This window comes from Clarias gariepinus, chromosome 19 (genome assembly GCF_024256425.1).
Source record: "Clarias gariepinus isolate MV-2021 ecotype Netherlands chromosome 19, CGAR_prim_01v2, whole genome shotgun sequence".
NCBI lineage: Eukaryota > Metazoa > Chordata > Actinopteri > Siluriformes > Clariidae > Clarias > Clarias gariepinus.
The window spans coordinates 25,929,281-25,945,192 of record NC_071118.1 but is presented as its reverse complement, the minus strand read 5'-3'; the positions used below and the strand labels follow the sequence as shown (position 1 = coordinate 25,945,192).

At 39.8% G+C, this 15,912-nt stretch overlaps 1 protein-coding gene across 2 annotated transcripts in view; it reads left to right on the top strand.

The window, feature by feature from the left end:
* Positions 1-7,400: 7,400 nt before the first annotated feature.
* Positions 7,401-15,912, top strand: part of stom (stomatin) — a 29,853-nt gene continuing 21,341 nt past the window's right edge. Inside the window, exons 1-2 of one of the 2 annotated variants that reach the window (XM_053478537.1) lie at positions 7,401-7,561; positions 9,522-9,554. In XM_053478537.1, the coding sequence (XP_053334512.1) occupies positions 7,501-7,561; positions 9,522-9,554 (94 nt within the window). In that variant the 5' untranslated portion in view covers positions 7,401-7,500. The remainder of the gene's footprint in view (positions 7,562-9,521; positions 9,555-15,912) is intronic. The other variant, XM_053478538.1, reaches the window with a different exon arrangement.

Here is a 15,912-nt window from a genome sequence, read left to right as displayed (position 1 = left end):
TCCCTATTACGAGCACATGCAGACGAGGCCTTTCAGCTAAACTGCTAACAAAGGGCCTTGGTGAAATCCCCCTTTTCCTACAGGAGGCCAGAGGCATGGACTCTATTATCATAGTCATTTAAATACAGTAATCTCATTTTCTGCATCAGCCGCAAGGGCATGCCAAATTTTCAGTGTGTATGTGCGTTGGGGGTGACGCAGGATTAGTGTCCTTTTTTTTCCATTCTGTTGAGATCGCCAGCTCACGCAACACGCACGGGTGTGCGTGTGTTTGTAAGCGTGACAGCCTGCCGTTGGTGTGAAGGTATAATATCAGATCTTACAAAAAAATCTAGGGTGGAGGTTGAGAAAAAAAAAAAAAGACGCAAGCTGTTTCCATTCTTCTCGTCTTCCGGTCCAGTGGAAGAGTTGATGAGGTTTAAATGAAGCAGAATTAGGAGATCAAGCAGACAGCGAGCGGTGATGCTATCTCCCAGCCTGTTCCCACAGGACGCCAGCTGACCTGGATGAAATGGATAGACGAGTGGGGTGATATGAGATAGAGCTGGGAGAAAGCAAGGGCTGGTGGATATCCTTTAAACATGATCATTTCCAATCACCTCTAACATCAGCTCAAGTCAAGGCCTCGCTTAATGAGCTCATAGTCAATCAGGCATAATGCTGCATCCACCACCCCCCCCCTCTCTCTTTCGCTCTTTCACTCATCATTGTTGTTCTTTTGATTTAATCCTGCTCTCTTCAGCTGACAGGAAAAGCCTATTACCTCGGCCTTGCTGCTCTCGCCTATCTAAATGCTAACGATGTGAGGGAGAGATGCGATGCTTCCAAGAGGACGGAGCTTAATCTGATGGAGTCTCGAGCCGTGAACTGTTGTGTCTTACCTTTGTTGGATGAACTGCTAGAGGGGGGGGTGTTATTAGCTTAGCCAAGATGTCCCTCCTTGTGTACTGACCCAGCCTGTGTAGGGTCAGCGCCCCTCATCAGCGCTCGCTTTCCCACTCCTCAGCCCCTGCTGCCCTTTCACAGTCCAACCTCTGCCATGTTTAGCTCGCATTAATTTCAGGCACTCAGATATTGATGGAAAAATTGAAAGTGTCTGTACTTGCTTCCCTGATAATATCACTTACACTGGCCTGATTGGATGTGGCTGGTGAAGTGGGCTAGAAAAGCCTGGGGTAAAAGCCCTGGGTCACCTTGTAAACCAGAGCTGCGTCCGGTTCGATCTGGCACGCGGTGATGTGCGTACTGCTGAGGTCTCTAAGGCTACGTTACAGTATCACCCTCCCTCAAACACATTATATAAATTAACACTTTCTTATTGCTCCCAGCAAGAAGGCGGCGAGTTTGCCGAAGACACGTGTCCTCGCCGTCCTTTTGCGCTGTACTGCCAGACTGCCTGTCCCCTGTCATTACCAAGTCCCTACCTTTTTTTTTTTTTTCCAATTTACCCTGTTTCAAACTTGTGTTTGATTTCACACTGGCCAATGATACAGCAGTAGGTGAGATTGGGAGTGAACAATCAATCTTCGTAATGCGATCGGAAGATGGTGCAGTGTGAGTAAATGTTTGCACAGGCGCTCATCCAGGCCTGCCATCAAACCCATTCTAGAAGAAGAGGAAATCAATCCAGTGCAGGTCTCGCGCAGTGTTTTTCTGCCTTCGCCTTTCTCTCTCTCTCTTTCTCATTCACACCATCAGTCTCTCTCTCTCTCGCTCTCTCTCTCTCCTTCTGTCTCCTCAAAAACAGGAGGGTATCAAGCGCATTATAATCCACAGCTCTGTGCATTTTTCATATAGACTTGCCTTTTTATGTTTTATGTACAGCAGCTCAGGGGAGAGCAGCTGTGTGGGCCCTCGATCCTCTCTGACAGAGAACTCATTTCACTGAGAGAGATGGGGCAGAATGCAAAGCGTCCTTTTGTTCTGTGACTTTCTCAGCACAACAGGACAAATCGCAATCCATCAGCGCCACACGGCAAAATGCCACTAATAATGTCTGATGATAAAACCTAAAAGCATTTTAAAGTTATGATAATCCTGACTGAAGGAAAGACTGGTTAAAGTAATAATCCCATTGCATAATGTGAAACTTTTGGGAATATTGGGACCATTTTTTTTGTTATATTTAGATATAGAAATGCAGGACTCTTTAAATATTGTTAAGTGTTTAACAAATATATATATATAAAACATACACACACACATAGATAGATAGATAGATAGATAGATAGATAGATAGATAGATAAAACTTTCAAAAAGGATAAAAAAAATGTAAATGGCCTCTGAATTTAAAATGTAATTAATATATATTTTTAGTTCATATATTCGTATAGGTGGCACAGTGGCTTAGCACAGTTTCCTTGCACCTTCAGGGTCATGGTTCGTTTCCTGCCCAAGATCTCAGGTTTCCTCTGGGTACTCCGGTTTTCTCCCTCAGTCCAAAGACATGCAGATTAGGCTAAGTGGCATTCCCAAATTGCTCACAGTGTGTGAATTAGTGTGTGCATGTGTGTATGTGTGTGCCCTGAGATAGATTGACACCCCTTCCAGGATGTACCCCGCCTCGTGCCCTCAGTCTTCTCCAAAACGCTGTACACAGGATATAGTGGTATAGACGATGACTGAGTGAGTGATATACCATTTCTGTTTAAACACTTGTATTTGAGAATATTAGCAATCACCATATCATATTTTTCTTGTTTACTTATTGTTGTTATTTACTTAATATTTAACTTAAGGAAAAAAACTAAACGAAATGAAAATGTAACACGTTAAAAGTCTGCACTGATTGCCATATTTCCCGTATCTGTGCTTTTAGGAAGGGAAACAGATGGCAGGAAGCTTCAGCAGCTTTTCCCACGCTGAGGATGGCACAAGCCTTCTTCACCACTGAAAGCCATCTATTAATTCTGAGCACATAATCTGTATGAAGAGCAATACTGCCTTCTTCTGGTGTAACACTCTTACTGTTGTCAGATTCAGGGTCATTAACATCAGGAGGAGCTTGTCCTATTTCTATCATACTACTGGGTTTTATTGGGGGTGTGGCTTATTGGGTGGCACAGGGTAGCAGGAGGCACATCACCTGATTATTAGTATAATAATACTAATAATATGATAATTATATTATAGAATAATTATTACTAATAATTAGTGATAATAACCCCCCCAAACACACACACATAAAAGCAGGATTGCTCAAGGACAACAGAGGATGCAGTAAAGTTGGCAGAGAGAGTAATGGCACAATTAGGCCAAATTTGAAACAATCATTTTAATGTAAAATAAGGAGGGATGAAAACAACAATAACATAAGAACAACAAGGGGAAATGCAAACATTATACACCAGCACTATATTTATATTGGATCTCTGTTAATAGGTCAAAAGAGCTAGGATCAGTTTCAAAAATGGACGGAATAAAGATGAGGATAATAATCATAAAGCTTAAGAAGGTGTTTCTTTTGATTCTTTGTCGATAACAACCAATGCTACAGTACATTTTTAGTCACAGCAAGTCCTCAAAGTGTTTTCCCCAAAATGCAAAGGCAAAAAAACAAGCTAGAAATCGTGAGGATAATATGAAATTGTAAAACAAGAGACTGAGACTTACAACCCTGGAAAAACTAGGATCATTCGGGGCTACTAGGAAAAATGAAGAGCATATTTTCACGCTTGAGAAGGTGGTTGGGCCTTAACTGGCTGCTGCCGGACAGCGACGCACACTTGTCCCAGCTTGATGCTTTGTCAATGTGCTGTGACTAAGCCAGGGGGGTCCTATATCCCTCTCTCCTTAGCCTAATTAAAAGAAGATTATCCTGCATGGAGTCCCAGACCACACCAGCGTGCAGTTCGTACTTTCCCCTTACTTTCTCAGGATAATTACACCTCCAGGAAATGGAAGGGAATGGGCTAAGGGGCTTTCTGGACGGCTGCCCAGAAAAAGAAAGGCAAAGAAGAGTTGAGCTTCTGAGCTTGGTCACTTTAAGTATGCGGAAAAGAGCAGCTCATTACGTCTGTGTCCTTGTCTTTCTCTCTTTTGTCACTTTTGCTCCTAGAAACAAGTGTCTCAATTGAAGCTCTGCAGTGTGAGTGCTACTTTATATCTAATCTTTAACACTTCAGGATTATATTGTACATGCAGTGCCATCAAAAATAATTTGCCAAACTTTCTATGATCCCGATCATTAATGAAAATGCAGTTTTGAAATGATTATATCATTTATTATATCCAAACCCCAGCCACTGGCTGCAGTGCCGGTTCCAACCGCGGATAAAATGAGAGGGTTGCGTCAGAAAGGGTATCCAGTGTAAAATCTGTGCCAAGCTTGTATGAGGCCAAATCGATCTCTGCTTCTTTATTCCTAACTTTTTTATTCATACTCCCTCCTAATAACACATGATGAGAAGTGTGGACGGATATACTAAAGCACAGGCTGAAAGATTTTGTGCATCAAACAGTAACTGGAAACTAATCACAGGAAGGAATTAAAGTAAATCAATTAAAGAAATAGTTAAAACCAATCAGTAAATATAAATTCTTTGCTTTGCTGCCTTAAATAGAAAATTAGACCAAGAATAGACTTGGACAAGGGTAGTCTAGTGATAAAGGTGTTGGACTACAGAACAGAAGGTTCCGGGTTCAAACTCCATCATAACCAAGTAACTGTTGGCTGCTGAGCAAAGCAATCTCCAGATGCCTCCCAGATGCCTCGGGATGGGTAAAGAAAGAACAGGTGGAAAAGAATTATATTCTGCACTGGGGCTGGTGTTTGGGTATTAGGTGGATCTTACATATTTGTTTAGTCTTATAATAAGTTTTTTTCTATTTCAATTCCTAACACATTTGAACTTTTACAGTTTTTAAAATTACCTTGCAGTAATTTACCATTAGGACACAAGGTGGGGTACAACCTGGACACACAAACAAAAAGGTGCAGGGCAATAGTGCTAACCAGTAACGATTCAAAAAAGCACTTGTATTTTTTAAATATTACCAGAATATTTATTTGGAAATGAGTTTGTTTAATATAAAGACAAATTTGCAGGTAATGATTAATATTATATACATGTATTTTGTCTTTTGTTGCACAGTAAAAAAAATATATAAACACTAATAATGTACAGCCGTTTACTCAGATTTAACCAAAATGCATTAATTTGTTTCCAAGCAATTCTTGACTATTGGATTATTTGCTTTTGGATCTAATGCCTTATTTGCCCAAAACTAAGAGAATAGAATTTTTTCACTTTGCTGCCTTAAATAGAAAATAAAACCAAGACCAAGGTGTGGGACTACTGATCAGAAGGTTCTAGGTTCAAACCCTATTGTCACTGTTGACCCCTTGACCAATGCAAATAACCCTTAGATGTGTAATGAGATAAAAATATAAGTTGCTCTGGATAAGGGTGTCTGCCAAGTGTTGTAAATGTAGACTGCAGCCAAAAGTGCCTGTATTTGATTTACTGACCAAATCTAATATTTTAGGTTTTTTTATACCATGTTACTGTTATCCCACATCTTAAGGTCTGAACAGATAATTCAAGGTTCAAAATCTTTGATCTTTGTCTTGTTACAGTTGCTCAGTGTTTGAAAGGGAAAGGAAGAAAGAAACCACCAATGACTAATATTGAGTATTATATAAGTCAAGAGTCAGTTGAGTGTGAGAAATAAGACTAATTATAAATTCATCGTTTACTTTTAAGTGTGGTAATTGTACAATAAGTATTGCACGTAAGTATTGAAAAATAAATAAAAAATAATTAATAAAAGTAAGTAACAGTAGGGGAAAAGGCTTGATTGCCAAGGTCTTAGATTAGTTTCATGCCTAGTCCCTCCACTTTAGAAAGAAGAGTTGTACAGTTTGGAAACTGGAAGAAAGGATCTCCAGTGGCACTGAGTAAAACACACCATCCAGCAAAGCAATCTGTTGCATTAAATTTTTTTTTACATTTCGCTTTAAACTTTTCGCTTTTCTTTGGTACTGCAGCCACCTTACAATATCTCCACAAATGACCACAAAAGGTTTATGTTAACTCACTATTGTGCCCCCAAATCCTCCTTCACTCCGTCTTGTATGCGCCGTCTTTCTTGGCATGAAATTATGACGGATGTCGAATTTGATTGATGCAGAAACTAAATTCTGATTTGACTGTTATAAAAACCAGACACATACACATTGAATAGTTGAAGCTATCATGATAGCTTCTATAAAAGAAAGCTATTCAGTGTTAGCCTTAGCTAAAGTTTTTTTCTACACCTCATGCTCAACAGGGCAGTAATTTAACATTAGGACATGTTGTGGAAAATACTCAGATTCGGGTTTTGCTTCCAGAAGATTTTGATATTTATTTATCAAGGCATAACAGACGGAGCTGGTCCATGGAGCAATTAAAGCTCTCGTTTGTTTCCTCCATTACAGTATATATACAGTGCGCTATACATTCCTACAAACTCTGTATCCTATCAGGGGCCCTCTTCAGCGCACAATGAAGGTGCCCCAATGTATAGCTCAGATTTCCTGTGTAAGCACATTTCCAAAGGCCTATACCTTATACTGCTACACACATGAAGAATAAGTACGCACATACGTTTTAGACCTACTGGCTAAAGCCGATTATATCAAAGTTGAATACATATTATTCCTTTAAAGGTATTAAAATCATCTCACAGACGCAAGGTGGATTACATTCTGGCTGGGGTGCCAATTCATCACAGGGCGCGCGCACACACACACACACACACACACACACACACACACCGTCACACACTACGGGCAATTTGGGAACACCAGTTAGCCTTTGGATTTTGGGAGGAAACCCACCAAGCACAGGAAGAACATGCTAACTTCACACACACACAGACCTGAGGTGGAAATCGACCCTGAACCCTGGAGGTGCAAGGCAAAAGTGCTAACCAGTAACGACTCAAAACGGTACTTATACTTTTACCAAAATATTTATTTAATAGAGTAATTGCACTTTTATTCATGTACAAAAGAAATCTATCAATTTAACTACCTACTTCTGTTGTAACAGACTCATTTCAGTGCAGTGTAATGTTTAATCTTTGGCGCTAGGTGGAGCCAATGAGTTTGTTTAACATAAAGACTAACATTTGCGGATAAGAATCTATAGTATATAGATATATTTTTTCGTTTATTGCACAGTAGTAACACGGTAGTGTTAGCAAAAAAAAAAAGCAATTATTATAAACACTAATAATGTACAGCCGTTTACTCAGATAAAACCAAAATACATTAAATTTTTCCCCCCAAGCAATTCTCGACCTTCTAAACATGGCGGACGCCCTGCGTCGTTACTTAGAAACGCGTTGAGGGGCGTGAACTAAGGCAGAAACTAGCCAATCCGAGTGAGGGGCGTGGTTTGTTTCTACTCGCCAGCGCTCTTGCTGTTGCGTGTTTTAATCCCGAGCGTAACGGGGAGCGCTGTTTTGGTTTTTATTTCGTCGTCTTGTGTGATTTAGCGGCGTTTTCCAGGATGGACGACAGTAAAGAATCGTTCTCAGTGAGAGAGGAGAGAAAAAGGGATCGCCAGACAGGTAATATTAAACACCAAGCTGCTAAGCAACTACCATCCGTGTGCATTGTTTCTAAATAACGGTGGTTAATACGAGGCGGAGCTACGGCTCCTTTTTAACGTAACGCAACGATGACGTCACACAAATTCTATATTTTGTAATGGTATTTATGATTTAGAAAGTGTTATATTTCAAAATTATTTCATTAAAAAACAAACAACAAATTAGTGAGTAATTATATATATTTTTATAATGTTTATATATTATTAGTTGATTAGTTTGACCAGGGACCAGAGACAGGACCTTTAATACAGCACTGTTATACTGGATAATCAGGGGTGTGGCACTATGGTGGCACAGGGGCCACTGCCACTCTCAAACATTCTCCCTGCCACCCTTGTCTAAGATCACAGTGTCGGAGAGAATAATGGATCATACCGAGGTTATGTTTATTGTCTTGTTGTGATTTTATTAACCAAAGCACTGAATAGATCAAATCAGTGCACCCTCTAAAGAGACATGGGAGGAGGAACAGTTATCCATAAGTGTTTATTTTGTTTTTGCAAAAGGACACAAAACTTAAGAGATACTCATATCTATGTCATTCTTCAATTGCTAAACAAGCGGTTACACGAAGAAACTGATTTCCATCATTCACTGAAAATCTGACTCAAATTGCTATATACTGTAACTTAGTTATACGTTCTTTTATTCACCTTTGGATACTGATTTATCCTGTATACAGGATCGCAGGGCCTGGAGTCTATCCCAGGAGACTTGAGGCACAAAGCAGGATACACCCTGTTGTATATATTTTGTGTTAATAATTTTTATGTAATAAAGTAAAAATGAAACAAATGAAACTGCACTTTACCTTTAGAAAAGAATCGCGACAGAGCAGTGTTTCTGTGTAGAGCAGAGAGAAAGAGTGTGTGTGTGTGTGTGTGTCTGTGAAGGCGAAAGTAGGGGGGGGGGGGGAGGGGGGGGGATGGGGGGGGAGGGGGGGGGATGGGGGGCACAGTGTCCAATGACGCATGCACACAAACACTAAGAGCAGGCTGATACAGAGAGAGAAAATGGATTTTTAACCTCTCTAATGAGACTTGCTTTTGCTTAACTTGCGTGCTGTACACACACGCATACAGACATAAAATATGTTTTACACACACACGTGGTCACAGTGTTATAGTAAACAGTACACACGTGCACTGATGTTGATTATGCCAGTAAAAGACCCAGCAGGGGAGATGATTACCCACAAAAAGAGAAAAACCGACGGCTCAGTTGTGATCACGTGACGCTCAGCGTCGAAACAAGAAGCACATGCGTGATACATGATACTCGGTACTCGTAAATCAAGACTTGTTCGTTTTCCAAGTCAAAATTTATCAAAAATCTTTGCTCGTCTTGCGGAAGACTTGCAAACCGCGTTACTTGCAAACCGAGGTTTCACTGTATATTTTATATTGTATATATACATATACATACATACATACATACATACATACATACATACATGCACATACACACACACACACAAAATGGGCAATTTGGGAATGCCATTTAGCCTCAAAGTAGTGAAAAAAAAACGACATATCCGGAGGAAACCTACCAAGCACGGGGAGAACATGCAAACTCCACACACAGACCCGTGGTGGGAATCAAACCCAGTCCCTGGATATACAGCCGCCAGTTATACGTTATATATGTTTAACATGGAAATTTATATTTGTATCTACCACAGAGGATCCTGTGCTGCGTGAATAGTTTCGAGCGCAGCACCTGCAGGATTACAGAGGAATGCAACATTTTTCCAACTTAAACAAAAACATTTACAAATTGATCTAAAAATTAATTAATTTAGAAGTGATTTTTCCTACATCTCTAATATATAATATCTTGCACTATTGCTCCTTCTGTTTTTCCTGCATGATCAGTGATAATCCAGTCTAGTAAACCCTACACTGCTTACTGTTTTTAGATCCAGGCCATTACACAGCTGCTGACCTTGAAGGTAAAGAATCGCTAAAAGACAAAAACAATGCATTAACCTTAATTCTATGTTGAGCGTCTAGAATGTAGCATGCTTTTTACACTAAACTTTTAGGAATTAGAAAGTTTAGTGATATCCGGACTTGCCTTGGTTGCCTTATTTACTGATTCCATAAATTACTTTTTTTGTTAGTGTTATGCGACTAATCCTTGATTTGCTCGGGATGTTGATCATGTACTGTACATACATAGGTTTTGAAATGAAGTTGGAGATGATCCAGATGTGGTATATAAACAATCTTTTAGTTTTAATGGGAAGATCAGAACTGATTGCAGGATTTTCTTTACTGTAATCAAAACGACTACTGACATGCATTGTGGGCATTTAAACAGATAAACAAGACAAACATGGAAGCTTGAGATTTAAAATGCTTTCACTTCTGTAAGCCCAGAGATAAACAGATTCTTTTTGGGATGTTTTCAAAAAATTCTATAATACAGTATTCCAAAATACAGTTTGGACACTGTGGATTACATGAACAGTATATGCTGTGAGGATAAAAACTGTTCTGTGATCATCTCCGAACTCTTATTCACAATCTGCTCATTATCAACACACTAAGTACTAATGGTGTAACGGTATGCATATTCCGTTTGGTGTTGGGTTGGGGGTCTGGTGCATGTTGTGATCCGAGTGAATACTAAGGACGGAAATCACCAGGGAACAGCCAATATGATATTATTACGATATTTAGGTTCTGATTTTTAATTTTTTATTTTTTTTTGTCGTTTTTTTTTTTTTTTTTGCATTTATTGCAAGATTTAGTAAAGACACAAAGTGTTAGCAAGAATGGTAACAAGAAGTAAAGGGAGCCAGTGTAAGGTTTACTGTCTATTTAGTTAATCTTTTATTTTATTTACATGTCTTTTCTAAAAGTTTTTGTATGCACAAATGTTATTAGTGTGTTGGAAATTGGTAATATTGGTAATATTTTTGGGTGGCTGGAACAGATTACAGTGGAACCTCGGATTACGAGTATAATTCGTTTCGGAAGCGGGCTCGTATTCCAAAACGTTAGTAAACCAAATTTCATTTTCCCATAAGAAATAATGAAAACTCAAATTATTCGTTTTACAGTCCAAAAAAATAAATACATAAAAATAATTAATACAAAATATAAAGTAAAAATAAAACAAATAAACCCGCACTTTACCTTTAAAAAAAGTAAAAATAAATCACACACACACACATTAACAGAGAGACTGTTTTATCTAAACGGTCTGTAAAGGCGAGAGTGTGTGTTGGTGTGAGTGTCAAATTACGCGCACACACACACTCGCATTTACACCCACCCGCCCACACCCTACTCCTCTCGGCTTCGCACACACATACAGACACACACTCTCTGCCTTACACAGAAACTCTGCTCTGTCGCGATTCTTTTTAATGGTAAAGTGAAACATGATAGGCTGATACAGAGAGGGAGAGAAAAAATGGATTTTTAAAACAATACACGCGTGCTTGTACACACGTGCTTACAAACACAAAACGAAAGATGGTTTACACACACATGTGGTCACAGTGTTAGAGTAAACAGTACACACGCGTGCATGGATGTTGATTATACCAGTAAGAGACGGGCACTAAGACCCAGCAGGAGAGACGATTACCTGCAATTCCCAGCGCAAGAGAGAAAAAAATTATTGGCTCAGTTGTGATCACGTGACGCTCGGCGTCAAAACAAGAAGCGCATGCGTTATACATGATACTCGGTACTTGTACTTTTCAAGTCAAAATTTATTAAAACTCTTTGCTCGTCTTGCGAAACGCTCATAAACCCCGTTACTCGTAACCCGAGGTTCCACTGTATCTGCATTTACATTATTTCATATGCGAAAGCGCTTTAAGAAGTCGCCTCCAGAATGGATTCAATTTGTATACTGAGGTTCCTCTATATGTTGATTAATCTAAAGCTGATACTTTATACAGTGTAAATAGCTACATGACTCATTTAAAGGTAAGAAGTTTAACTTTGTTTTAGGGCTGGGCGATATGGCAAAAAAAAATCTAGGTTTTTTTCATAAAGTTTGGCCAATTTACGATTTCGATTTTTTTAACTAGTCAACTTAAAACATTACAACAACATGACTGAAGTAACATTCTCCTTATAAGTAACTTGAAAATTGTATTTTTAATGGCCATGTCATACATAAATTGGTCAACAGATGGTGTAAATAAATGTAAAACTAATTCTCAAGTTAAATATCTTTGCAGAAGATTTGAATGAAAAATGAAGGTAAATATTAGAAATAAGTTTAGAAATAGTAGTTCATTGTACTTTGACATAAATATTGTGAAGAGCTTACTCCTTCATCACCTCAGAATATGAATCTATAACCTTACATTTAATGACTGGCACTGTTATTACAAAAGCAAAACATAATCGTCATCATCATAATTTTAGCTATTAACGAAATAACTTTGCAGTTTCCATTCTGCGTCAACATACTGGGCTGTAATGTAATTCTGAAGAGTATGACTACTACACAGGTCAGTTGTCGTAGAAAAAAAAAAGCATGCCTTTTCAAGCTGCTCCGCTACTTTTTCATGTGTTTTAGTGTACATTCGGGGAATAGCTACGTCTTTGAAATATTTGAGGCTCGGCAACTAGTATCTTGGTTCAGCAGCGTGTAGCACTTTTATGAACCCTGGCTTTTCGATGGTGTATATAGGAACCTTAGGAACCTAACCACCTATAGGAATGTCCTTAGCGATATGGAACGCAGCCATCTGTAATTTTTGTCCATCGGGACGCCTTTTTGTCGTATGGAACGGAACTGAAAAATTATACCGCTAACACCATCTGCCGTTTTGCAATTTTATTTGGACCTTTTGCACTTGGACTTGGCTTGTCTTCATCTCTTAACTTTGAACATTCTTTCCATTCAGCTTGGTGTCTTTGTCGCAAATTGTACAAACCATATTTCACTTTATAAATTTGTTGTTGTGTTTATTTCTATTTTATTAGTTAAGCATTAAGTTTATTAGCTAAGCATTTAGTATGATAATCGTAAGTTGTTCTGTGACATCATTTTATCTGTGATGTCATTCCATAGTTGCATGGCTATTGCACACGGTTAGAAATCAGTTAGGATACGGAAGTTGTGGAGAACACAAGCTTTTGACCGTAATCTAAGTTCGTAATTTAAAAGATACAGCAAATAGGTTGTTGTAACAGTAATTTAAGTCCGTAAGTCACAAGATACAGCAAAGTTGGTATAACCACAGTGGATTTATGCAAGAAACGATAAGAAGTGTTAAACATTGATGTTGAAAATAAAACAAGAGACAAAGAATTCAACGGACGTTTGAGTCGTGAGTAACCAAGTGTAACAAGAAAGATACGCATCAAAACTTGTGAATAACGTGCCGTACATGTAAAGTCAAAAGTTTAAGTGAAAATAAGTAAATTAAGAGTACACCTTACCTGCATGTAACGTGCGATCTCAAAGGAAAAAACACCAGTGACTGTTGACAAGCAACTGAAACCGAAAGCGAAAAGAGGACTTGCCTGCCTTAAAAACTTACTATGGCAGGCGGCGAAGACAACGCCGCTGTCACCGAATCTGAGCGTGTGGTGGCGCTCGACGACAAAGGTTCAGCAGACAAGATTCACAAAATGAAGAACGCCAGAGAAGGCAAGTGGAATCAACTGACTGCATTATCCGACGAAATAGAGTTGCTTATGTACAATGCCTATAACTTGCTTGACGTTGAAACTAAATACTATACTGACTACAAAGTGCTGCGAGAAGACTTTGTTAAAAGCAATAGAGACTTGCGATCGTGCCTAACCGAAGACGAACGTGAATGTGATCTGTAAAACTGGTATCAGTTTAAATTTCTGTACTGCACAGAATTCGCAAAAAAGGTGGAGTCGTGGATCACAGAAGTTAGGAGCTGCTTTGTGATGCCTCCCACATGCAACGATGAAGTTTCACCAATGGACAGCGTGTCAATGGTGGAGTCTAAGACACTCGCTTCTAATAAGCCTGGAAGTGTAGCTACGGCAGCATCCAAAAGGTCCTCAACATCTACAGCATCCCCAACTCGGCTAAAAAAGGCAAAAGCTAACAGAGCAGTTTTGTTGGCTGAAGCAGCAACCTTAGATCAACGGCAGGCTTTAGAAATGGAGGAAGCACAATTAAAGGCACAACTTAAGACTAAAGCAGCACAACTGAAGGCTAAAATGGAAAGGCTGAAAATCGAAACGGAGCTTGCAAAGGCTGATGCTGAAATAAAGGCGTATCAGGGCTGTGAAAAACGACAAAGTCCCGCAAGACAGAGCGTGACCATCGAACCGAGCAGCGCACATGAATATGATGAATATCACGAGCACAGTGCGTCAACGGAATATCTCAGACTGCCATCACGTCGCGAGGCAGCCTGTTCAAGTGTGCCCGTAAGTGTCAGACCTAAAATGACAAGTACTTTAAAGGAATAGCCTACCCATGGTAACGAACATACACTTCATAATATTGATACAGTAGAGTTTCAGAGTGTGATGCAACGTCAGACAGTTATTACAGAAATGCTTGCGAAGAGTCAAAGGCAATTTTCTTTACCCCAGCGCGATGTTGCTTTGTTCTATGGAGACCCTCTTGAGTTCACGGCTTTTATGAGGGCGTTTAAACACGTCGTAGAAACCAGAGCTGATAGTAATACGGATAAGCTGTACTTTCTCGAGCAGTATACTAGCGGAGAGCCTAGATATCTCATAAAAAGCTGCCAGCATATGCCAAATCATCTTGGTTATGCAGAAGCAATAAGACTGTTACAGGATAAGTTTGGAAATAAACAAAAAATCGCAACAACGCTGATGCAAAAGGCATTTAAATGGCGGAAGTAAAGCCAGAGGACGGAAAGTCGTTAAACACTTTCTCCCTGTTCCTGGTAACCTGTCACAATACTATGGCAAACGTTGAATACATGGATGAGTTAGATAATGCTACCAACATGAAGATAATTACTTCAAAACTGCCCTACGAATTGCGTAAAAAATGGAGGAGCCATGCATACGAGTACGAGGAGCGCAGTCAGAAAAGAGCCAAGTTTGTGCAGCTGGTGGAATTCGTAGATCGACAAGCAAAGGTAATGTCCAACCCACTTTTTAGAGACCTGGACGTTTTGACTAGTGATAAAAAACACTGTAACAATTCTCAAGGACTCAAGCTTAAAAGGGAAGGAAAAAGAGGTAGCAGCTTTGCAACTGGTATTAAACAGGTTGGTAAGAGGCACAAGGACTTGATTACAGCAAAGAGTAATGGCGCATCAGTCATCAGCGCTTTCACGAAACCTTATGCATCCTGTGAGAAAAGTCACACCTTAGATGAATGCTACCAGTTCAACGCTAAGGCGTATAAAGACAAATTGGACTTTTGAAGAAAGAAAGGATTCTGCTTTGAATGTTTAGTAAAAGGACACTTGCGCAAAGACTGCACAAGAAGAATCACATGTCAGTCGTGCTCAAAGAAACATCCTCGCATGCTACACTTTCATCACTTTTATCTCCAGGTCAAGACCTTGTGATATCCATGGACAACAACCAAATCACTCCCTCAACCACCGCCCGCAATCTTGGGGTAACCGTGGACAATCATCTGTCATTTTCCCCACACAACCTTATGCATCCTGTGAGAAAAGTCACACCTTAGATGAATGCTACCAGTTCAACGCTAAGGCGTATAAAGACAAATTGGACTTTTGAAGAAAGAATGGATTCTGCTTTGAATGTTTAGTAAAAGGACACTTGCGCAAAGACTGCACAAGAAGAATCACATGTCAGTCGTGCTCAAAGAAACATCCTCGCATGCTACACTTTCATCACTTTCATCTTCAGGTCAAGACCTTGTGATATCCATGGACAACAACCAAATCACTCCCTCAACCACCGCCCGCAATCTTGGGGTAACCGTGGACAATCATCTGTCATTTTCCCCACACATCGCTAACCTTACTCGCTCTTGTCGATTTCTTCTTTACAATATCAGAAGAATTCGCCCATTTCTTTCTTCACAGGCTACTCAGGTGCTTGTTCAGTCCCTTGTTATTTCAAGACTGGACTACTGCAACTCACTCCTGGCAGGCCTGCCTCTGTCCACGATTCGTCCTCTGCAACTGATCCAGAATGCAGCAGCACGACTCGTTTTTAACCTTCCCAAGTTCTCCCACACCACCCCACTCCTCCGCTCCCTGCACTGGCTTCCTGTAGCTGCCCGCATCAAATTCAAAACACTGATGCTTGCCTACAAAGCCAAAAATGGCCCAGCACCCACTTACCTCTCTGCGCTAATTACACCACGCACTGCACCACGTTGCC